At 34.3% G+C, this 27,127-nt stretch overlaps 1 protein-coding gene across 1 annotated transcript in view; it reads left to right on the top strand.

The window, feature by feature from the left end:
- Positions 1 to 27,127, top strand: part of LOC144363249 (GTP-binding protein 8-like) — a 93,159-nt gene that overhangs the window by 56,350 nt on the left and 9,682 nt on the right. The window contains exons 2-4 of the mRNA XM_085498631.1: positions 515 to 613; positions 1,535 to 1,665; positions 3,736 to 3,835. Coding sequence (XP_085354757.1) covers positions 515 to 613; positions 1,535 to 1,665; positions 3,736 to 3,835 — 330 coding nt within the window. The remainder of the gene's footprint in view (positions 1 to 514; positions 614 to 1,534; positions 1,666 to 3,735; positions 3,836 to 27,127) is intronic.

The following is a 27,127-nucleotide window of genomic DNA, read 5'->3' as shown; positions in this document are numbered from 1 at the left end:
GTCAATATAGACAGTGTTTAAGGTATTTGAATATAAAGTGATAAAGTTAGGTCAATATAGACAGTGTTTAAGGTATTTGAATGTAAAGTGTTAAAGGTAGGTCAATATAGACAGTGTTTAAAGTATTTGAATGTAAAGTGTTAAAGGTAGGTCAATATAGACAGTGTTTAAGGTATTTGAATGTAAAGTGTTAAAGGTAGGTCAATATAGACAGTGTTTAAGGTATTTGAATGTAAAGTGTTAAAGGTAGGTCAATATAGACAGTGTTTAAGGTATTTGAATGTAAAGTGTTAAAGGTAGGTCAATATAGACAGTGTTTAAGGTATTTGAATGTAAAGTATTAAAGGTAGGTCAATATAGACAATACCTGAGGTATTTGAATATAATGTCTAAAAGTTAAAAGTAGGTTAAAGATAGCTAAATAATTTAATTAATGCTGTGCAATTATTCTTGGAAGAATGTAAAATATTCTCTTTTTCAATGTATCACCTACTTTGTTATCATCTTGTAACAGGTTGCGTTTGTTGGACGTAGCAATGTAGGGAAATCATCGTTGATCAAGGCTATTTTTGAGAAAGTACCCAATCTGATTGTTAAGACCTCGAAAAGACCAGTAAGTGAACATAAATGTGCTTATCCATTTGTTGCCTAACTTTATCATTCCCTCTCTTCTCATGTTATCTCTCAATTACATTTTATTTAGCTTATGGATGTTTCACTAAAAGCATTTACCTTAATTTTTTTGTAAAAATTTTTTTCCTGATTATTATTTGTTACATAATAATTACGTAGTTAGCACCAAAAACAATAAAACATTAAAATTATCGCTCACCTGTATTTGGGGTAAACTACATCATCAACGTGGACAATTCAGGATAATTGATGTCATATTTGAACAATATCTTTTAAATTGAAAGCAGAAGCACTGTAATGCAACAATAGTAAAATTGTAATCATGTATTTCTATTTCTTCTCCCCTTTCTTTGAGACACATTTAGATGGTACAACATACTATGATATGTTCTTATCACTCTTTCAGTCAACAACACAAATCTCATACAATGTTTTCAATACATAGTCTGAAATAGGGACTTGTGTTTTTGGTTCAGTCTGTCTGTCTTATTGCTAGGAGATGTCAATTTCATTTTTACTATAAACAAAACCTAGATATAAACACTACACCATATCTAATTAACATCCTGAATACTCCCCTTACATTTAATTATACTCCGTCTACATCTTTCATTGTCACTACAAGACGGGGACTATGCCAATTTAGCGACGTCGGAAATACATTACATACACATTTTTTTACATCTGTACATGCATACTTGTAGATTGACTTTGTGATCACTCATTACAATGTAATTGTACATCATTTTGCCAGCGGTACACTGTTAGATTTCATCAAAACCCATATATGGTATTCACAGGGACTTGGTGTTTAAAAGAATACACATTTAATGTCTTTATTTGCTCAAAGAACAAAAATCAAAGACTGACATGGCATCTATTCATTCTTGGTAAATTTCAGGGTCACACTAAATTGGTGAACTTCTTCCAAGTTGGTAAGTTATTAACTTTAGTAGATATGCCAGGGTATGGATTCAGACAGCCTAAAGACTTTGTGGAATCAACGGAAGCCTACCTAGCTACTAGAAAAAAGTAAGTTCCACCATAAATCTACTCTAGCAGTTGTCATAGTGACAATTGTCAGATATTATTCGAATTTTTAAAACATTAAAGGAAAATGATTTTGTCTTCATCATTGTGAGTAATAGTTGTGATGTACCCTCTATCTTAAAGGCTCAGATATACCATAAATATGTTTCTAAACAATACTGTAGTAAATAGCTCCAGCCAAACTCCTGTAAAGTTGTTTTCTTCAACTTACAGGTTGGTTATGTCATACCAAAATGAATGTATCACTGCAGTGATCATATGTAGTATTCATGACAATTATTATTGTACGAGTTGAGATTTTGACAAATGTATGTCAAAAACATGAATTGGTTAAAAGGTGCCCTGCTAAGCTTAAATAATTACCTGCTGTCAATCACTGTCACGTGACGTTGAACCGCTGAAACTGGTTGTGTCATATAATCTTCACAAACCTTTACACAGTTCCTAATGTGTTTCTCAACAGCACATAGTGGATTCAACGAAGAATGAAAATCATATTCGCAAATTTAAAAAGTCACCACAGAGAATATGAACCAGAAATACCTCTGGTTTTTTTAATGAAATCAATAATGTGTTTAGTATTCTTTTGAGTGTGCATATTCAACTCCAAATCGTTTTTGAATTTTTCAAGTGGTGATTCATTCCGATTCCCATTTACAACCAACTCCTAATCTGAGTGGATAAACAATGCCTGGATGGCAGCTTTGTGTGCTTTGTTAAAACTAATAGTTTATTACTCCTTAAATTATTCTCACCTTGAAGTATATAGTTAGTAGACACCAAACAACTAAGATTGCTCTCGAAGCCATATGCAGAAACAATATATAAAACTATCCATCAATTGGTCTTGGGATTTAACCAATGCGTCAAGTGATTATTCAATCGCAGACGTGAATTTATGTAGCAGGCGACGAACTCAACTTGATCTTCTGATGTGACGCTTTCTAACCATGATGTTTTACAATAGAAAGGAAATTTCATGAAACAATGCATTGTCTCAGTTTATTATCTTTACTACTGCTACGAATCAGCAGTATAGCCTTCATATCGCCAGTCAGTAATTTAGTGATGTCATCATTTTGTTGGGACATAGCAAGCATGCCACCACACTATGTGTGCATGCATATATTACTGGTCATCACCGTGGCATCATATTTTATATGATATGATACGTAACACATTCCATAATATCTCCGTTATTAATTTTGTCATTACAGAATTCTTATGCAACTCAGGTCCTAGTCTAACTTGTAGGCTGAACGGCATCAGACCTCACTAACACATCACAGAATAGTATATGGCTCAATACTGTGAATTTTCAAAGTTAACACCTTCTTGCAATGAGTTCAATGAATATTCATTTTGGTGGTCATGGTAACACTGTCAATCATGAAATTAAATTACTTCATAAATAAATAGCATTTAAAAAGGGAGACAAAGCTGTGTTTGCATTGTCAGCAAAAATCACATACTGTTTTCAACAACTTGAAGATGATAAACATTGGGTGAAAATTTGTCAACAAATAAACTCTGCCTTGAATGGTTACTCTTTGATGGCTGTCACTATCTGACGTTCCTGCAATTTGATTGGTATTGACAAAAAATTGTCGAGGGAAGTAAAAACTACCTCATTCTGTCAGGCATGTGTTGGTTTGGAGCACCGCAGAGGGCAGAGGGAAACAAGACTGACTGGACAGCTATACACATTGACACTTCTGGATATTAGTGTAATTAGCTTGTAAATAATCTACATTGTACAAGGGTTTCTGTAAATATTGGCTATGCAAGTGATTAATGGCTTCAATAACATAGCCAAACTTCCAATAAACAATCACCAGAACCCCTGAATTTGGTGTTCAATGCGGAATCTCTGTACTGTGATGTTTTTTATGAGACCCTCTATGTTTGTGAGGAAACTTTGTATTCCCACTTTAATGTTTTGTATTGACCCTCTAAGTGAGGAATCTCTGTATACTGTATATTGAAACTAATGTCTCTTATGGGCCCTCCAGCCTATTGAGTAATCTCACTATTTCTTTTCTTATCTTGCAGTCTGTGTAACACAATTCTGCTGATTGATGGCTGTACTGGAATAAAAGCAGTTGACATGTTAGCAATAGAAATGCTGGAATCATTTTCTTTACCATATCTAGTATGTAATGGTTTTGTCTATTGATAATAGGCCCCACATAGTAAAAGCCATGGCACAAAACACAATTAGGTATCTGTACAATCCATGTAAAACCATGGCACAAAACACATAATTATCTGTACAATCCATGTAAAACCATGGAACAAAACGCGTAATTATCTGTACAATCCATGTAAAACCATGGAACAAAACACATAATTATCTGTACAATCCATGTAAAACCATGGAACAAAACACGTAATTATCTGTACAATCCATGTAAAACCATGGCACAAAACACAATTATCTGTACAATCCATGTAAAACCATGGCACAAAACATAATTATCTGTACAATCCATGTAAAACCAAAGAACAAAACACATAATTATCTGTACAATCCATGTAAAACCATGGCACAAAACATAATTATCTGTACAATCCATGTAAAACCAAAGAACAAAACACATAATTATCTGTACAATCCATGTAAAACCATGGCACAAAACACGTAATTATCTGTACAATCCATGTAAAACCATGGAACAAAACACATAATTATCTGTACAATCCATGTAAAACCATGGAACAAAACACGTAATTATCTGTACAATCCATGTAAAACCATGGCACAAAACACGTAATTATCTGTACAATCCATGTAAAACCATGGAACAAAACACATAATTATCTGTACAATCCATGTAAAACCATGGAACAAAACACGTAATTATCTGTACAATCCATGTAAAACCTTGGAACAAAACACATAATTATCTGTACAATCCATGTAAAACCATGGAACAAAACACATAATTATCTGTACAATCCATGTAAAACCTTGGAACAAAACACATAATTATCTGTACAATCCATGTAGAACCATGGAACAAAACATAATTATCTGTACAATCCATGTAAAACCTTGGAACAAAACACATAATTATTTGTACAATCCATGTAAAACCATGTCACAAAACATAATTATCTGTACAATCCATGTAAAACCATGGAACAAAACACGTAATTATCTGTACAATCCATGTAAAACCATGGCACAAAACACATAATTATCTGTACAATCCATGTAAAACCATGGAACAAAACACATAATTATCTGTACAATCCATGTAAAACCATGGAACAAAACACATAATTATCTGTTCAATACATGTAAAACCAAGGAACAAAACACATAATTATCTGTACAATCCATGTAAAACCATGGAACAAAACACACAATTATCTGTACAATCCATGTAAAACCATGGCACAAAACATAATTATCTGTACAATCCATGTAAAACCATGGCACAAAACACATAATTATCTGTACAATCCATGTAAAACCATGGCACAAAACATAATTATCTGTACAATCCATGTAAAACCAAAGAACAAAACACATAATTATCTGTACAATCCATGTAAAACCAAGGAACAAAACACATAATTATCTGTACAATCCATGTAAAACCATGGCACAAAACACAATTATCTGTACAATCCATGTAAAACCATGGAACAAAACACATAATTATCTGTACAATCCATGTAAAACCATGGAACAAAACACGTAATTATCTGTACAATCCATGTAAAACCATGGCACAAAACATAATTATCTGTACAATCCATGTAAAACCAAGGAACAAAACACATAATTATCTGTACAATCCATGTAAAACCATGGCACAAAACATAATTATCTGTACAATCCATGTAAAACCATGGAACAAAACACATAATTATCTGTACAATCCATGTAAAACCATGGAACAAAACACGTAATTATCTGTACAATCCATGTAAAACCATGGCACAAAACATAATTATCTGTACAATCCATGTAAAACCAAGGAACAAAACACATAATTATCTGTACAATCCATGTAAAACCATGGAACAAAACACATAATTATCTGTACAATCCATGTAAAACCATGGAACAAAACACGTAATTATCTGTACAATCCATGTAAAACCATGGCTCAAAACACATAATTATCTGTACAATCCATGTAAAACCATGGCACAAAACACATAATTATCTGTTCAATACATGTAAAACCAAGGAACAAAACACATAATTATCTGTACAATCCATGTAAAACCATGGAACAAAACACGTAATTATCTGTACAATCCATGTAAAACCATGGAACAAAACACATAATTATCTGTACAATCCATGTAAAACCATGGAACAAAACACACAATTATCTGTACAATCCATGTAAAACCATGGCACAAAACATAATTATCTGTACAATCCATGTAAAACCATGGCACAAAACATAATTATCTGTACAATCCATGTAAAACCAAAGAACAAAACACATAATTATCTGTACAATGCATGTAAAACCAAGGAACAAAACACATAAATATCTGTACAATCCATGTAAAACCATGGCACAAAACACAATTATCTGTACAATCCATGTAAAACCAAAGAACAAAACACATAATTATCTGTACAATCCATGTAAAACCAAGGAACAAAACACATAATTATCTGTACAATCCATGTAAAACCATGGCACAAAACACAATTATCTGTACAATCCATGTAAAACCATGGCACAAAACATAATTATCTGTACAATCCATGTAAAACCAAAGAACAAAACACATAATTATCTGTACAATCCATGTAAAACCAAGGAACAAAACACATAATTATCTGTACAATCCATGTAAAACCATGGCACAAAACACATAATTATCTGTACAATCCATGTAAAACCATGGCACAAAACATAATTATCTGTACAATCCATGTAAAACCAAAGAACAAAACACATAATTATCTGTACAATCCATGTAAAACCAAGGAACAAAACACATAATTATCTGTACAATCCATGTAAAACCATGGAACAAAACACATAATTATCTGTACAATCCATGTAAAACCATGGAACAAAACACGTAATTATCTGTACAATCCATGTAAAACCATGGCACAAAACAATTATCTGTACAATCCATGTAAAACCAAGGAACAAAACACATAATTATCTGTACAATCCATGTAAAACCATGGAACAAAACACATAATTATCTGTACAATCCATGTAAAACCATGGAACAAAACACGTAATTATCTGTACAATCCATGTAAAACCATGGCACAAAACATAATTATCTGTACAATCCATATAAAACCAAAGAACAAAACACATAATTATCTGTACAATCCATGTAAAACCATGGCACAAAACACATAATTATCTGTACAATCCATGTAAAACCATGGAACAAAACACGTAATTATCTGTACAATCCATGTAAAACCATGGAACAAAACACATAATTATCCGTACAATCCATGTAAAACCATGGCACAAAACACATAATTATCTGTACAATCCATGTAAAACCATGGAACAAAACACATAATTATCTGTACAATCCATGTAAAACCATGGAACAAAACACATAATTATCTGTACAATCCATGTAAAACCTTGGAACAAAACACATAATTATCTGTACAATCCATGTAAAACCATGGAACAAAACACATAATTATCTGTACAATCCATGTAAAACCTTGGAACAAAACACATAATTATCTGTACAATCCATGTAAAACCATGGAACAAAACACATAATTATCTGTACAATCCATGTAAAACCTTGGAACAAAACACATAATTATCTGTACAATCCATGTAGAACCATGGAACAAAACATAATTATCTGTACAATCCATGTAAAACCTTGGAACAAAACACATAATTATTTGTACAATCCATGTAAAACCATGTCACAAAACATAATTATCTGTACAATCCATGTAAAACCATGGAACAAAACACGTAATTATCTGTACAATCCATGTAAAACCATGGCACAAAACACATAATTATCTGTACAATCCATGTAAAACCATGGAACAAAACACATAATTATCTGTACAATCCATGTAAAACCATGGAACAAAACACATAATTATCTGTTCAATACATGTAAAACCAAGGAACAAAACACATAATTATCTGTACAATCCATGTAAAACCATGGAACAAAACACACAATTATCTGTACAATCCATGTAAAACCATGGCACAAAACATAATTATCTGTACAATCCATGTAAAACCATGGCACAAAACACATAATTATCTGTACAATCCATGTAAAACCATGGCACAAAACATAATTATCTGTACAATCCATGTAAAACCAAAGAACAAAACACATAATTATCTGTACAATCCATGTAAAACCAAGGAACAAAACACATAATTATCTGTACAATCCATGTAAAACCATGGCACAAAACACAATTATCTGTACAATCCATGTAAAACCATGGAACAAAACACATAATTATCTGTACAATCCATGTAAAACCATGGAACAAAACACGTAATTATCTGTACAATCCATGTAAAACCATGGCACAAAACATAATTATCTGTACAATCCATGTAAAACCAAGGAACAAAACACATAATTATCTGTACAATCCATGTAAAACCATGGCACAAAACATAATTATCTGTACAATCCATGTAAAACCATGGAACAAAACACATAATTATCTGTACAATCCATGTAAAACCATGGAACAAAACACGTAATTATCTGTACAATCCATGTAAAACCATGGCACAAAACATAATTATCTGTACAATCCATGTAAAACCAAGGAACAAAACACATAATTATCTGTACAATCCATGTAAAACCATGGAACAAAACACATAATTATCTGTACAATCCATGTAAAACCATGGAACAAAACACGTAATTATCTGTACAATCCATGTAAAACCATGGCTCAAAACACATAATTATCTGTACAATCCATGTAAAACCATGGCACAAAACACATAATTATCTGTTCAATACATGTAAAACCAAGGAACAAAACACATAATTATCTGTACAATCCATGTAAAACCATGGAACAAAACACATAATTATCTGTACAATCCATGTAAAACCATGGCACAAAACATAATTATCTGTACAATCCATGTAAAACCATGGCACAAAACACATAATTATCTGTACAATCCATGTAAAACCATGGCACAAAACATAATTATCTGTACAATCCATGTAAAACCAAAGAACAAAACACATAATTATCTGTACAATGCATGTAAAACCAAGGAACAAAACACATAATTATCTGTACAATCCATGTAAAACCATGGCACAAAACACAATTATCTGTACAATCCATGTAAAACCAAAGAACAAAACACATAATTTTCTGTACAATCCATGTAAAACCAAGGAACAAAACACATAATTATCTGTACAATCCATGTAAAACCATGGCACAAAACACAATTATCTGTACAATCCATGTAAAACCATGGCACAAAACATAATTATCTGTACAATCCATGTAAAACCAAAGAACAAAACACATAATTATCTGTACAATCCATGTAAAACCAAGGAACAAAACACATAATTATCTGTACAATCCATGTAAAACCATGGCACAAAACACATAATTATCTGTACAATCCATGTAAAACCATGGCACAAAACATAATTATCTGTACAATCCATGTAAAACCAAAGAACAAAACACATAATTATCTGTACAATCCATGTAAAACCAAGGAACAAAACACATAATTATCTGTACAATCCATGTAAAACCATGGAACAAAACACATAATTATCTGTACAATCCATGTAAAACCATGGAACAAAACACGTAATTATCTGTACAATCCATGTAAAACCATGGCACAAAACAATTATCTGTACAATCCATGTAAAACCAAGGAACAAAACACATAATTATCTGTACAATCCATGTAAAACCATGGAACAAAACACATAATTATCTGTACAATCCATGTAAAACCATGGAACAAAACACGTAATTATCTGTACAATCCATGTAAAACCATGGCACAAAACATAATTATCTGTACAATCCATGTAAAACCAAAGAACAAAACACATAATTATCTGTACAATCCATGTAAAACCATGGCACAAAACACATAATTATCTGTACAATCCATGTAAAACCATGGAACAAAACACGTAATTATCTGTACAATCCATGTAAAACCATGGAACAAAACACATAATTATCCGTACAATCCATGTAAAACCATGGCACAAAACACATAATTATCTGTACAATCCATGTAAAACCATGGAACAAAACACATAATTATCTGTACAATCCATGTAAAACCATGGAACAAAACACATAATTATCTGTACAATCCATGTAAAACCATGGCACAAAACATAATTATCTGTACAATCCATGTAAAACCAAGGAACAAAACACATAATTATCTGTACAATCCATGTAAAACCATGGAACAAAACACATAATTATCTGTACAATCCATGTAAAACCATGGAACAAAACACGTAATTATCTGTACAATCCATGTAAAACCATGGCACAAAACATAATTATCTGTACAATCCATGTAAAACCAAAGAACAAAACACATAATTATCTGTACAATCCATGTAAAACCATGGCACAAAACACATAATTATCTGTACAATCCATGTAAAATCATGGAACAAAACACGTAATTATCTGTACAATCCATGTAAAACCATGGAACAAAACACATAATTATCCGTACAATCCATGTAAAACCATGGCACAAAACACATAATTATCTGTACAATCCATGTAAAACCATGGAACAAAACACGTAATTATCTGTACAATCCATGTAAAACCATGGCACAAAACATAATTATCTGTACAATCCATGTAAAACCAAGGAACAAAACACATAATTATCTGTACAATCCATGTAAAACCATGGAACAAAACACATAATTATCTGTACAATCCATGTAAAACCATGGAACAAAACACGTAATTATCTGTACAATCCATGTAAAACCATGGCACAAAACATAATTATCTGTACAATCCATGTAAAACCAAAGAACAAAACACATAATTATCTGTACAATCCATGTAAAACCATGGCACAAAACACATAATTATCTGTACAATCCATGTAAAACCATGGAACAAAACACGTAATTATCTGTACAATCCATGTAAAACCATGGAACAAAACACATAATTATCCGTACAATCCATGTAAAACCATGGCACAAAACACATAATTATCTGTACAATCCATGTAAAACCATGGAACAAAACACGTAATTATCTGTACAATCCATGTAAAATCATGGAACAAAACACATAATTATCTGTACAATCCATGTAAAACCATGGAACAAAACACGTAATTATCTGTACAATCCATGTAGAACCATGGAACAAAACATAATTATCTGTACAATCCATGTAAAACCATGGAACAAAACACGTAATTATCTGTACAATCCATGTAAAACCATGGAACAAAACATAATTATCTGTACAATCCATGTAAAACCATGGAACAAAACACGTAATTATCTGTACAATCCATGTAAAACCATGGAACAAAACACATAATTATCTGTACAATCCATGTAAAACCATGGAACAAAACACGTAATTATCTGTACAATCCATGTAAAACCATGGAACAAAACACGTAATTATCTGTACAATCCATGTAAAACCATGGCACAAAACACAATTATCTGTACAATCCATGTAAAACCAAGGAACAAAACACATAATTATCTGTACAATCCATGTAAAACCATGGAACAAAACACAATTATCTGTACAATCCATGTAAAACCATGGCACTAAGCACATAATTATCTGTACAATCTATGTAAAACCATGGAACAAAACACATAATTATCTGTACAATCCATGTAAAACCATGGCTCAAAACACATAATTATCTGTACAATTTATGTAAAACCATGGCACAAAACACAATTATCTGTACAATCCATGTAAAACCATGGCACTAAGCACATAATTATCTGTACAATCTATGTAAAACCATGGAACAAAACACATAATTATCTGTACAATCCATGTAAAACCATGGCACTAAGCACATAATTATCTGTACAATCCATGTAAAACCATGGCACTAAGCACATAATTATCTGTACAATCCATGTAAAACCATGGAACAAAACACATAATTATCTGTACAATCCATGTAAAACCATGGCACAAAACACATAATTATCTGTACAATCCATGTAAAACCATGGAACAAAACACATAATTATCTGTACAATCCATGTAAAACCATGGCACTAAGCACATAATTATCTGTACAATCTATGTAAAACCATGGAACAAAACACATAATTATCTGTACAATCTATGTAAAACCATGGAACAAAACACATAATTATCTGTACAATCCATGTAAAACCATGGAACAAAACACATAATTATCTGCACAATCCATGTAAAACCAAGGAACAAAACACATAATTATCTGTACAATCCATGTAAAACCATGGAACAAAACATAATTATCTGTACAATCCACGTAAAACCATGGAACAAAACACGTAATTATCTGTACAATCCATGTAAAACCATGGAACAAAACACATAATTATCTGTACAATCCATGTAAAGCCATGGAACAAAACACGTAATTATCTGTACAATCCATGTAAAACCATGGCACAAACACGTAATTATCTGTACAATCCACGTAAAACCATGGAACAAAACACGTAATTATCTGTACAATCCATGTAAAACCATGGAACAAAACACATAATTATCTGTACAATCCATGTAAAACCATGGAACAAAACACATAATTATCTGTACAATCCATGTAAAACCATGGAACAAAACACGTAATTATCTGTACAATCCATGTAAAACCATGGCACAAACACAATTATCTGTACAATCCATGTAAAACCATGGAACAAAACACATAATTATCTGTACAATCCATGTAAAACCATGGAACAAAACACGTAATTATCTGTACAATCCATGTAAAACCATGGCACAAACACAATTATCTGTACAATCCATGTAAAACCATGGCACAAAACACAATTATCTGTACAATCCATGTAAAACCATGGAACAAAACACATAATTATCTGTACAATCCATGTAAAACCATGGCACAAAACACAATTATCTGTACAATCCATGTAAAACCATGGAACAAAACACACAATTATCTGTACAATCCATGTAAAACCAAAGAACAAAACACATAATTATCTGTACAATCCATGTAAAACCATGGCTCAAAACACATAATTATCTGTACAATCCATGTAAAACCATGGAACAAAACACATAATTATCTGTACAATCCATGTAAAACCATGGAACAAAACACGTAATTATCTGTACAAGCCATGTAAAACCAAGGAACAAAACACATAATTATCTGTACAATCCATGTAAAACCATGGCACAAACATAATTATCTGTACAATCCATGTAAAACCATGGAACAAAACACATAATTATCTGTACAATCCATGTAAAACCATGGAACAAAACACATAATTATCTGTACAATCCATGTAAAACCAAGGAACAAAACACATAATTATCTGTACAATCCATGTAAAACCATGGCACTAAGCACATAATTATCTGTACAATCCATGTAAAACCAAGGAACAAAACACATAATTATCTGTACAATCCATGTAAAACCATGGCACAAACACATAATTATCTGTACATTCCATGTAAAACCAAGGAACAAAACACATAATTATCTGTACAATCCATGTAAAACCATGGAACAAAACATAATTATCTGTACAATCCACGTAAAACCATGGAACAAAACACGTAATTATCTGTACAATCCATGTAAAACCATGGAACAAAACACATAATTATCTGTACAATCCATGTAAAACCATGGAACAAAACATAATTATCTGTACAATCCACGTAAAACCATGGAACAAAACACATAATTATCTGTACAATCCATGTAAAACCATGGAACAAAACATAATTATCTGTACAATCCATGTAAAACCATGGAACAAAACACGTAATTATCTGTACAATCCATGTAAAACCATGGAACAAAACACGTAATTATCTGTACAATCCATGTAAAACCATGGCTCAAAACACATAATTATCTGTACAATCCATGTAAAACCATGGAACAAAACACGTAATTATCTGTACAATCCATGTAAAACCATGGAACAAAACACATAATTATCTGTACAATCCATGTAAAACCAAGGAACAAAACACATAATTATCTGTACAATCCATGTAAAACCATGGCACAAACATAATTATCTGTACAATCCATGTAAAACCATGGCTCAAAACACATAATTATCTGTACAATCCATGTAAAACCATGGAACAAAACACGTAATTATCTGTACAATCCATGTAAAACCATGGAACAAAACACATAATTATCTGTACAATCCATGTAAAACCATGGCACAAACACGTAATTATCTGTACAATCCATGTAAAACCATGGAACAAAACACGTAATTATCTGTACAATCCATGTAAAACCATGGAACAAAACACATAATTATCTGTACAATCCATGTAAAACCATGGAACAAAACACATAATTATCTGTACAATCCATGTAAAACCATGGCACAAACACGTAATTATCTGTACAATCCATGTAAAACCATGGAACAAAACACGTAATTATCTGTACAATCCATGTAAAACCATGGAACAAAACACATAATTATCTGTACAATCCATGTAAAACCATGTCACAAAACACAATTATCTGTACAATCCATGTAAAGCCATGGAACAAAACACATAATTATCTGTACAATCCATGTAAAACCATGGAACAAAACACATAATTATCTGTACAATCCATGTAAAACCATGGAACAAAACACATAATTATCTGTACAATCCATGTAAAACCATGGAACAAAACACATAATTATCTGTACAATCCATGTAAAACCATGGAACAAAACACATAATTATCTGTACAATCCATGTAAAGCCATGGAACAAAACACATAATTATCTGTACAATCCATGTAAAGCCATGGAACAAAACACATAATTATCTGTACAATCCATGTAAAACCATGGAACAAAACACATAATTATCTGTACAATCCATGTAAAACCATGGAACAAAACACATAATTATCTGTACAATCCATGTAAAACCATGGAACAAAACACGTAATTATCTGTACAATCCATGTAAAACCATGGAACAAAACACGTAATTATCTGTACAATCCATGTAAAACCATGGAACAAAACACGTAATTATCTGTACAATCCATGTAAAACCATGGCACAAACACAATTATCTGTATAATCCATGTAAAACCATGGCTCAAAACACATAATTATCTGTACAATCCATGTAAAACCATGGCACAAAACACATAATTATCTGTACAATCCATGTAAAACCATGGAACAAAACACATAATTATCTGTACAATCCATGTAAAACCATGGAACAAAACACGTAATTATCTGTACAATCCATGTAAAACCATGGAACAAAACACATAATTATCTGTACAATCCATGTAAAACCATGGCACAAAACACAATTATCTGTACAATCCATGTAAAACCATGGCACAAAACACAATTATCTGTACAATACATGTAAAACCATGGAACAAAACACATAATTATCTGTACAATCCATGTAAAACCATGGAACAAAACACGTAATTATCTGTATAATCCATGTAAAACCATGGAACAAAACACATAATTATCTGTACAATCCATGTAAAACCATGGAACAAAACACGTAATTATCTGTACAATCCATGTAAAACCATGGAACAAAACACATAATTATCTGTACAATCCATGTAAAACCATGGCACAAAACACAATTATCTGTACAATCCATGTAAAACCATGGCACAAAACACAATTATCTGTACAATCCATGTAAAACCATGGCACAAAACACAATTATCTGTACAATACATGTAAAACCATGGAACAAAACACATAATTATCTGTACAATCCATGTAAAACCATGGAACAAAACACGTAATTATCTGTATAATCCATGTAAAACCATGGAACAAAACACATAATTATCTGTACAATCCATGTAAAACCATGGAACAAAACACGTAATTATCTGTACAATCCATGTAAAACCATGGAACAAAACACATAATTATCTGTACAATCCATGTAAAACCATGGAACAAAACACGTAATTATCTGTACAATCCATGTAAAACCATGGAACAAAACACGTAATTATCTGTACAATCCATGTAAAACCATGGCACAAACACAATTACCTGTATAATCCATGTAAAACCATGGAACAAAACACGTAATTATCTGTACAATCCATGTAAAACCATGGCACAAAACACAATTATCTGTACAATCCATGTAAAACCATGGAACAAAACACGTAATTATCTGTACAATCCATGTAAAACCAAGGAACAAAACACAATTATCTGTACAATCCATGTAAAACCAAGGAACAAAACACATAATTATCTGTACAATCCATGTAAAACCATGGAACAAAACACGTAATTATCTGTACAATCCATCTAAAACCAAGGAACAAAACACATAATTATCTGTACAATCCATGTAAAACCATGGCACAAAACACATAATTATCTGTACAATCCATGTAAAACCATGGAACAAAACATAATTATCTGTACAATCCACGTAAAACCATGGAACAAAACACGTAATTATCTGTACAATCCATGTAAAACCATGGAACAAAACACATAATTATCTGTACAATCCATGTAAAACCATGGAACAAAACATAATTATCTGTACAATCCACGTAAAACCATGGAACAAAACACATAATTATCTGTACAATCCATGTAAAACCATGGAACAAAACATAATTATCTGTACAATCCATGTAAAACCATGGAACAAAACACGTAATTATCTGTACAATCCATGTAAAACCATGGAACAAAACACGTAATTATCTGTACAATCCATGTAAAACCATGGCTCAAAACACATAATTATCTGTACAATCCATGTAAAACCATGGAACAAAACACGTAATTATCTGTACAATCCATGTAAAACCATGGAACAAAACACATAATTATCTGTACAATCCATGTAAAACCAAGGAACAAAACACATAATTATCTGTACAATCCATGTAAAACCATGGCACAAACATAATTATCTGTACAATCCATGTAAAACCATGGCTCAAAACACATAATTATCTGTACAATCCATGTAAAACCATGGAACAAAACACGTAATTATCTGTACAATCCATGTAAAACCATGGAACAAAACACATAATTATCTGTACAATCCATGTAAAACCATGGAACAAAACACGTAATTATCTGTACAATCCATGTAAAACCAAGGAACAAAACACAATTATCTGTACAATCCATGTAAAACCAAGGAACAAAACACATAATTATCTGTACAATCCATGTAAAACCATGGAACAAAACACGTAATTATCTGTACAATCCATCTAAAACCAAGGAACAAAACACATAATTATCTGTACAATCCATGTAAAACCATGGCACAAAACACATAATTATCTGTACAATCCATGTAAAACCATGGAACAAAACATAATTATCTGTACAATCCACGTAAAACCATGGAACAAAACACGTAATTATCTGTACAATCCATGTAAAACCATGGAACAAAACACATAATTATCTGTACAATCCATGTAAAACCATGGAACAAAACATAATTATCTGTACAATCCACGTAAAACCATGGAACAAAACACATAATTATCTGTACAATCCATGTAAAACCATGGAACAAAACATAATTATCTGTACAATCCATGTAAAACCATGGAACAAAACACGTAATTATCTGTACAATCCATGTAAAACCATGGAACAAAACACGTAATTATCTGTACAATCCATGTAAAACCATGGCTCAAAACACATAATTATCTGTACAATCCATGTAAAACCATGGAACAAAACACGTAATTATCTGTACAATCCATCTAAAACCATAGAACAAAACACATAATTATCTGTACAATCCTTGTAAAACCATGGAACAAAACACGTAATTATCTGTGCAATCCATCTAAAACCATGGCACAAAACACAATTATCTGTACAATCCATGTAAAACCATGGAACAAAACACATAATTATCTGTACAATCCATGTAAAACCATGGAACAAAACACATAATTATCTGTACAATCCATGTAAAACCATGGAACAAAACACGTAATTATCTGTACAATCCATGTAAAACCATGGCACAAACACAATTACCTGTATAATCCATGTAAAACCATGGAACAAAACACGTAATTATCTGTACAATCCATGTAAAACCATGGAACAAAACACGTAATTATCTGTACAATCCATGTAAAACCATGGAACAAAACACATAATTATCTGTACAATCCATGTAAAACCATGGAACAAAACACGTAATTATCTGTACAATCCATGTAAAACCAAGGAACAAAACACAATTATCTGTACAATCCATGTAAAACCAAGGAACAAAACACATAATTATCTGTACAATCCATGTAAAACCATGGAACAAAACACGTAATTATCTGTACAATCCATCTAAAACCAAGGAACAAAACACATAATTATCTGTACAATCCATGTAAAACCATGGCACAAAACACATAATTATCTGTACAATCCATGTAAAACCATGGAACAAAACATAATTATCTGTACAATCCACGTAAAACCATGGAACAAAACACGTAATTATCTGTACAATCCATGTAAAACCATGGAACAAAACACATAATTATCTGTACAATCCATGTAAAACCATGGAACAAAACATAATTATCTGTACAATCCACGTAAAACCATGGAACAAAACACATAATTATCTGTACAATCCATGTAAAACCATGGAACAAAACATAATTATCTGTACAATCCATGTAAAACCATGGAACAAAACACGTAATTATCTGTACAATCCATGTAAAACCATGGAACAAAACACGTAATTATCTGTACAATCCATGTAAAACCATGGCTCAAAACACATAATTATCTGTACAATCCATGTAAAACCATGGAACAAAACACGTAATTATCTGTACAATCCATCTAAAACCATAGAACAAAACACATAATTATCTGTACAATCCTTGTAAAACCATGGAACAAAACACGTAATTATCTGTGCAATCCATCTAAAACCATGGCACAAAACACAATTATCTGTACAATCCATGTAAAACCATGGAACAAAACACATAATTATCTGTACAATCCATGTAAAACCATGGAACAAAACACATAATTATCTGTACAATCCATGTAAAACCATGGAACAAAACACGTAATTATCTGTACAATCCATGTAAAACCATGGCACAAACACAATTACCTGTATAATCCATGTAAAACCATGGAACAAAACACGTAATTATCTGTACAATCCATGTAAAACCATGGCACAAAACACAATTATCTGTACAATCCATGTAAAACCATGGAACAAAACACGTAATTATCTGTACAATCCATGTAAAACCAAGGAACAAAACACAATTATCTGTACAATCCATGTAAAACCAAGGAACAAAACACATAATTATCTGTACAATCCATGTAAAACCATGGAACAAAACACGTAATTATCTGTACAATCCATCTAAAACCAAGGAACAAAACACATAATTATCTGTAAAATCCATGTAAAACCATGGCACAAAACACATAATTATCTGTACAATCCATGTAAAACCATGGAACAAAACATAATTATCTGTACAATCCATGTAAAACCATGGAACAAAACACGTAATTATCTGTACAATCCATGTAAAACCATGGAACAAAACACATAATTATCTGTACAATCCATGTAAAACCATGGCACAAAACACATAATTATCTGTACAATCCATGTAAAACCATGGCTCAAAACACATAATTATCTGTACAATCCATGTAAAACCATGGCACAAAACACATAATTATCTGTACAATCCATGTAAAACCATGGCACAAAACACATAATTATCTGTACAATCCATGTAAAACCATGGCACAAAACACATAATTATCTGTACAATCCATGTAAAACCATGGAACAAAACACGTAATTATCTGTACAATCCATGTAAAACCATGGAACAAAACACATAATTATCTGTACAATCCATGTAAAACCATGGCACAAAACACATAATTATCTGTACAATCCATGTAAAACCATGGCACAAAACACACAATTATCTGTACAATCCATGTAAAACCATGGAACAAAACACATAATTATCTGTACAATCCATGTAAAACCATGGAACAAAACACATAATTATCTGTACAATCCATGTAAAACCATGGAACAAAACACGTAATTATCTGTACAATCCATGTAAAACCATGGAACAAAACACGTAATTATCTGTACAATCCATGTAAAACCATGGAAGTAGTAGTAGTCCAGAGTTTTAAATCCGGTTTGGTCCCCAAAGACGAGGGTGGCCGGATTCACCTTAAACTAGTGGCAATCGCTCTTACCCCCTCCCTCCACTTTGCACGATTTAAAGCATCCCTCATCCTCATCCCAACCTTCCCACTCTCCTCCTCCACTTGCATCTTCCACGTCTTCTTTGGCCTTCCCCTTTTCCTTGGACCGCTCACCTCTAAATCAAGGGCCCTTCTTATTACATGCCCATCCTCCCTCCTCAGCACATGCCCATACCAACGTACCCCATTTGCCTCCGCCAACCGATCTACCGCTTCCTTCAAATCCAACATCTGCATCAAGTCCTTAGTTTTCTTTCTGTTCATCAACTTCACCCCACACATCACTCTCACCATCGCTCTCTCTGTCCTCCTTAAAATACCCAACTCATTTTCACTCAAACACCATGTCTCGCTCCCATACAGCAATGCTGGTCTCACACAACTCTTATAAACTATTCCTTTCATCTCCAAGGGAAATCTCTTTCCATATAGTAGCTCTCCATATTCCCTAAACTTCACCCAAGCAAACCTTGCTCTAGCTGTCACAGCCGCCTCACACCCACCACCCACACTTACCTTGTCCCCCAGGTATGTAAACTCCTTCACTGTCTCAACCTCATCACACAACTTTTCTTCCTGTTCCACCACCCTTCCAACTCCATTCTTACATCTTCCACACGCAAAATCCCTTGCCAATCTTTGGGTCACCCTTTTTATCTTTGCACATCTCCCATGTATCCACTTCCCACATTTCACACACCGCACTGAATTTACCTTTACCCTCTTTCCACACATGCCACCTGGGTCAACCTTACTCACCAAAGCTTTCTCCTCCGTCCCACTCACCATCACTTTTGTCTTTCCCAGATTTACCTTCAAACCCTTACTCTCAAATGCTTTTTTCCATTTTACAAACTTCTCCCTCAATCCCTCCATTGTGTCATCCATCAAGACCAAGTAATCAGCATACAACATCTCTCTCATCAACCCTTCTCGCACTCTCTGTAACTACATCAATGACAACTGCAAATACCAATGGTGATAGTACAGAGCCTTGATGCACACCCACCTTCACCTCAAACTCCTCTGACAACTCCGATTCTACTCTAACTCTTGTCTTTGCTCCAATGGAACAAAACACATAATTATCTGTACAATCCATGTAAAACCATGGCACAAAACACATAATTATCTGTACAATCCATGTAAAACCATGGCACAAAAAACAATTATCTGTACAATCCATGTAAAACCATGGCACAAAACATAATTATCTGTACAATCCATGTAAAACCATGGCACAAAACACATAATTATCTGTACAATCCATGTAAAACCATGGCACAAAACGCAATTATCTGTACAATCCACGTAAAACCGTGGCACAAAGCGCAATTATCTGTACAATCCATGTAAAACCATGGCACAAAACACAATTATCTGTACAATCCATGTAAAACCATGGCACAAAACACAATTATCTGTACAATCCATGTAAAACCATGGCACAAAACACATAATTATCTGTACAATCCATGTAAAACCATGGAACAAAACACAATTATCTGTACAATCCATGTAAAACCATGGCACAAAACACATAATTTTCTGTACAATCCATGTAAAACCATGGCACAAAAAACAATTATCTGTACAATTTATGTAAAACTGTGGAGCCCTGGTAGAATTAGGTTGACTATCAAGTTAACATTATATTGTAGTTTTGTGTTATATAGGCAGTCATTGTTATTTATTTATTAATTATTTAGTAAGGTAGCCACAAGTGCACTGTAACTATTATTATATATCAGTATTTATAGTTAGATAGCAATTAGATAATACATGATTTCAGCCAAGTGAGTGGGCTGCCAGAGGCGAACTACCATCAACAGTGCAGTAAAGTGGGCATTCCAAGAACACGTAGTAAAGATAACTGTGAGTGGATATTCTTTTTCAAACATCTATCATGGCTAGTCCAGCAGTGGAAGAAACTCTACTGGCGGTGAGTGCACAGTTATATACTCTAGACATTGACAATTTGATCGTGGTATTTGACCAGTTGAAAGTGACAGGGGAAACACCAGGGAAGACAAAATATGCCATCATTAGAGATATCCACCGCCATTTAGAAGGAGACTGGGCCGATGCCTTGGAAGATGGTGGATTGTCAATTCTGGTAGATTTGCTTGAAATCATGATTAAATTGACTGAAAATCAAAGGGCGGGAAATTCATCAGCTAATGAGACCCCTGGGAAAACTGATGAGGATCTAAGTACAACCAAAACTGCCACAGAAAATATTTCCCAGGATAAAATTGTTGCAAAGTTACAAAGTGATTATGAGGCAGTACAGTTGCAATTGTCGGAACTCACCAAGGCTACTGAGGGAAGAACAAATCAGGATGTAGGAGGGAAAGCAATGGTGTATACCAGAGAGTTTAAGATTAGTGGACAGATTGGGAAACCTGATCAAAAGGATAAACTGACTTTCACCAGCTTGATACATCAAATTGAAAGTGGGATTAGTAGGGGATACCATGAAAGAGAAATCATTGAAGGTGTGATCAGGGCAATCAGTAGCCAAAAAGAGATACGTACCTACTTGGAAAGTACTAGCAATTTGACACTTCCTCGCTTAAGGTCACTTCTTAGAGCACATTACAGGGAAAGGGAGGCCAAAGAACTGTACCAAGATCTCAGTAGGGCAACTCAGGACCCTAAAGAATCGCCCCAAAACTTTCTATTTCGCATACTTGGCCTTCGACAGCGAGTTATATTTGCATCTAAGGCAGCTGATGCTACAATTAAATATGATCCAGCATTGGTAACTGACACCTTCCGTCAAGCTGTGGTGACTGGGTTAATTAATGACTCTATCAGAGCTGATGTACAACCATATTTGTTGGATGGTGACATTGATGATGAAAAATTGCTTGAAAAACTGAATGTTGCAGTCAAACATGAGGAAGAGAGGCAACGTAAACGATCATCAGGACAGGGTACTGCAGTCAGAGTTAATGCTGCAGAGGGTACATGTACCAGTCACATGTCAGCTGATCCCTCCCCTGGTAGTAGTGAAGGTAGAAATAAATTAAATCCTATGATAACAGAAATCAGGGGGATGAAAGAGGAAATTACGGCTGGGATAGCAGCAGCAATGGCAGCGATGAAAGAGGTAGTGACTTTGAATAACCCGTCACAACATGGTACTAGAATCCAGCGAGACAATAATGGACGCAAACCATTTGGGTGTGATAATTGTCGAGAAGATGGGAAAAAGAACTGTAACCATTGCTTTAGGTGTGGCAGCAGTGAGCACTTTAAAGCTGGATGCAAGTCACCAAGAAAACAGGCGGGAAACGGAGATCGGTTACCTAGACGGGACATGGAGTAACCAAGCCACAAGACCAGTCCCAAACTTGTAATAATTGCTGGAAACCAGATCAAGAAGTAAGTCAACAATGTTCTGCTTGTAATACTTGTGCATACTGTTCCAATGACTGTCAAAAAGCCCACTGGGAAGAACACAAAGTGTACTGTAAAATGATACAGCAACTTGAAGATCTAACGGCAAAGAAAAACAGTCAACAATGTAACCAGAAAATGAACTATCAATGCCACTTAACACCAGCAAGACGAGCAAAACTACTGAAGTTGGTTGGTAACAAATGTGTGGTGGAATGTTCCATACAAGGGAAAGAAGTTCATGCATTGTGGGACACAGGCTCTCAAGTATGTGTCGTCTCCAATGCATGGAAAATACGTAACCTTCCAGATAATCAACTAAACCCAATTGAAGAACTTCTTGAGATTGGTACAACCCTGAATGTGAAAGCGATGAATGGTACAGATATACCTTATTCAGGCTGAGTAGAGGTAGATTTTCATCTGACTTCCAGGGATTCAGGTACCAAGGAATTAAAAGTACCAATGTTAGTCACTGCAGACTCCTCCAATGAACCAACTAGTCCTATCATTGGGTATAATCTTATAGAAGAGGTATGCAAACAGTACGGCAATAGTAAAGATGACAACCCATGTATAAACTTGACAAATGCTATATCCAACTCATTGAAATTGAAGAAAACACAAAATGCTCAAGCTGTGGTTAATTTAATTCAGCAGAATTATATGGATTGTGGCTATTTGGGCATAGTTAGATCTGGTAGACGAGGGGTGAAGGTCCAGGCAGGTCAGACAGTTGAAGTTAAATGTCCAGTTCGAACCGAACCAATTAAAGAGAAACAACCAGTGTTGTTTGAACCAAGTATAGAGAACCCTCTACAGGATGGCTTGGAAGTGAATGGACATTTAATTGACATAAGCCAGGGATCTGCACACCAAATCATTATTCCAGTGCATAACTCTACCAAACATGACATCATTCTTGCAAACCGGACAATACTTGGATAACTTCAGTGGGTTAAGTCACTTACCCCACTTGAAGTTAAACTTAAAGCTGAAACAAAGTCTGAGGTCAAGGTGAATTCCACCACAACCACCCCTGAAATCAACCACAAATCATCAAGTGAGACTTTACCAGGTTCATGGAAACCACCTATTGATTTGAGTCATTTGTCTACGGAACAACAGGATATAGTACAAAAAATGCTACAAGAAGAATCAGCTGTATTTGCAAAAAGTGACACAGACATTGGCTGCATTGAAGATCTGAAACTCCATATTCAGTTAAATGACAGTACCCCTGTGCAACATAAATACAGATCTCTACCTAGACCTTTGTATGCAGAGGTAAAACAATACCTGGAAGATCTCATAAACCAAGGGTGGGTGAAGAAGTCAAGATCTGTTTATTCATCACCTGTTGTCTGTGTGAGGAAACGGGATGGAACATTGAGGCTCTGTATTGATTATCGTGAGCTTAATCAGAAAACACTACCAGACAGACAACCGATTCCACGTATTCAGGATATTTTAGATAGGATGGGAGGAAGTTCATGGTTCTCAGTAGTAGATCAAGGCAAGGCTTATCACCAGGGCTTCATGGATGAGGAGAGTCAGCCATTGACCGCTTTCATCACCCCATGGGGACAGTATGAATGGACCCGAATACCATTTGGCTTACGTAATGCACCAAATGGGTATCAACGCTATATGGAGGAATGCCTTGATGGGTTGAGTCATGATGTATGTGAGCCATATTTAGATGATGTGTTAGTTCACTCTAAAACATTTGAAGATCATGTAGAAGACATCAGAAAAGTTCTACGCACGCTCCACCAGCATGGTATCAAACTGAAGCCCAAAAAGTGCACCCTGTTTAAACGTAAAGTACGGTATTTAGGTAGGATAATCTCAGAAAAAGGGTATGAACCAGACTCAGAAGATACTATAGCTGTTCGAGCTTTGAAAGATAAGAAGCCAGCTACAGTAGGGGAACTCAGGAAATTATTAGGACTACTGGGTTACTTCCGTCAATATATCAAGGACTTTTCTAGAATAGCTAAACCTTTGTATGCTCTACTGACTGTTCCAACAAACCAAGCTGATCAACCTATGAGGAAGGAGAACACCAAATCCCAAAGTAGAAAAGCGAAAGGACAGGCATCATCACACCATCCAATACAGTGGGAAAAATATCATCAACAGATATTGAACACACTACTGGATCAACTAATAAACCCTCCAATATTAGGATACCCCGACTTCAACAAACCTTACACCTTAGTTACTGATGCTTCAAAAGATGGTTTAGGAGCTATGTTATATCAAAGACAGAATGGGAAAATTAGTTGTCATAGGATACGGTTCAAGAACTCTAACACCTGCTGAACAGAATTATCACATGCATTCTGGAAAACTGGAATTTCTCGCACTGAAATGGGCTGTCACAGAGAAATTCAGAGACTATTTGTACTATGCCCCATCATTTATTGTTTATACAGACAACAATCCTTTAACATACGTCTTAACGACAGCCAAGCTGAATGCAACAGGACACAGATGGGTAGCAGAGTTGGCAGACTTTAATTTTACGATAAAATACAGACCAGGCCGATCTAACACTGATGCCGATGTACTATCAAGAATGCCAGTAGATATCGAGAAATATGCGGCACAGAGCAAGTCTCCCAAGATGTAATTGGTGCTACAGTCCAATCAGCCAATGCTATCCAGAACGGAACAACTGACTGGGCTCATGCAATTGTTTTGCCTCATAATGTTCAAGAAGACAGTCTGTGAAGTGCAACATCAACAATAACACCAATGACAATACCTCAAATAAAGGCTGCTCAACAAGAAGATCAGGCAATTAACAAAATAATTCAATACAAACAAAAGAAGTGTCACCCAACACAGGAAGAGCGCAGAGGAGAGTCACATGAGTGTAAAGCTCTTATGCGTGAGTGGAACAAGTTATTTCTAGATGAAAATGGCATCCTACGTCGGCGTACGTCATCAGCTGTTCAACTTATTCTACCACACAAGTACAAGGGACTGGTTTATAAAGAACTCCATGAAGAAATGGGACATCTGGGAGTAGAGCGTGTTGTAAATCTGGCCAGACAACGATTCTATTGGCCACACATGCAGAGAGACATTGAGAAATACATAACCAAGCAATGTAAATGCATCAAACAGAAACCACCAAATGTCCACGTAAAAGCACCATTAGTAAACATCACCACAACTGTACCCTTTGAAATGGTATCTATTGATTTTCTGCACTTGGAAAATAGCACAGGTGGTTATGAATATATTCTGTTACTTGCAGACCACTTTACTCGGTTTGCACAAGCCTACCCAACAACAAACAAGGCGGAGAAAACAGTAGCAGATAAAATATTCAATGATTTCATTCCACGCTTTGGATACCCTGCAAAAATTCATCACGATCAAGGGGGTGAATTCGAAAATCAGTTGTTTAGAAGATTACAGGTGGCTGGAATGAAAGCTTCAAGGACTACACCATATCACCCTATGGGGAATGGA

The sequence above is a fragment of the Saccoglossus kowalevskii genome, chromosome 4 (genome assembly GCF_978046115.1).
Source record: "Saccoglossus kowalevskii chromosome 4, keSacKowa6.1, whole genome shotgun sequence".
Taxonomy (NCBI): Eukaryota; Metazoa; Hemichordata; class Enteropneusta; family Harrimaniidae; genus Saccoglossus; species Saccoglossus kowalevskii.
The sequence above is the reverse complement of the archived record's forward strand: the minus strand, read 5'-3'. Positions and strand labels throughout refer to the sequence as shown.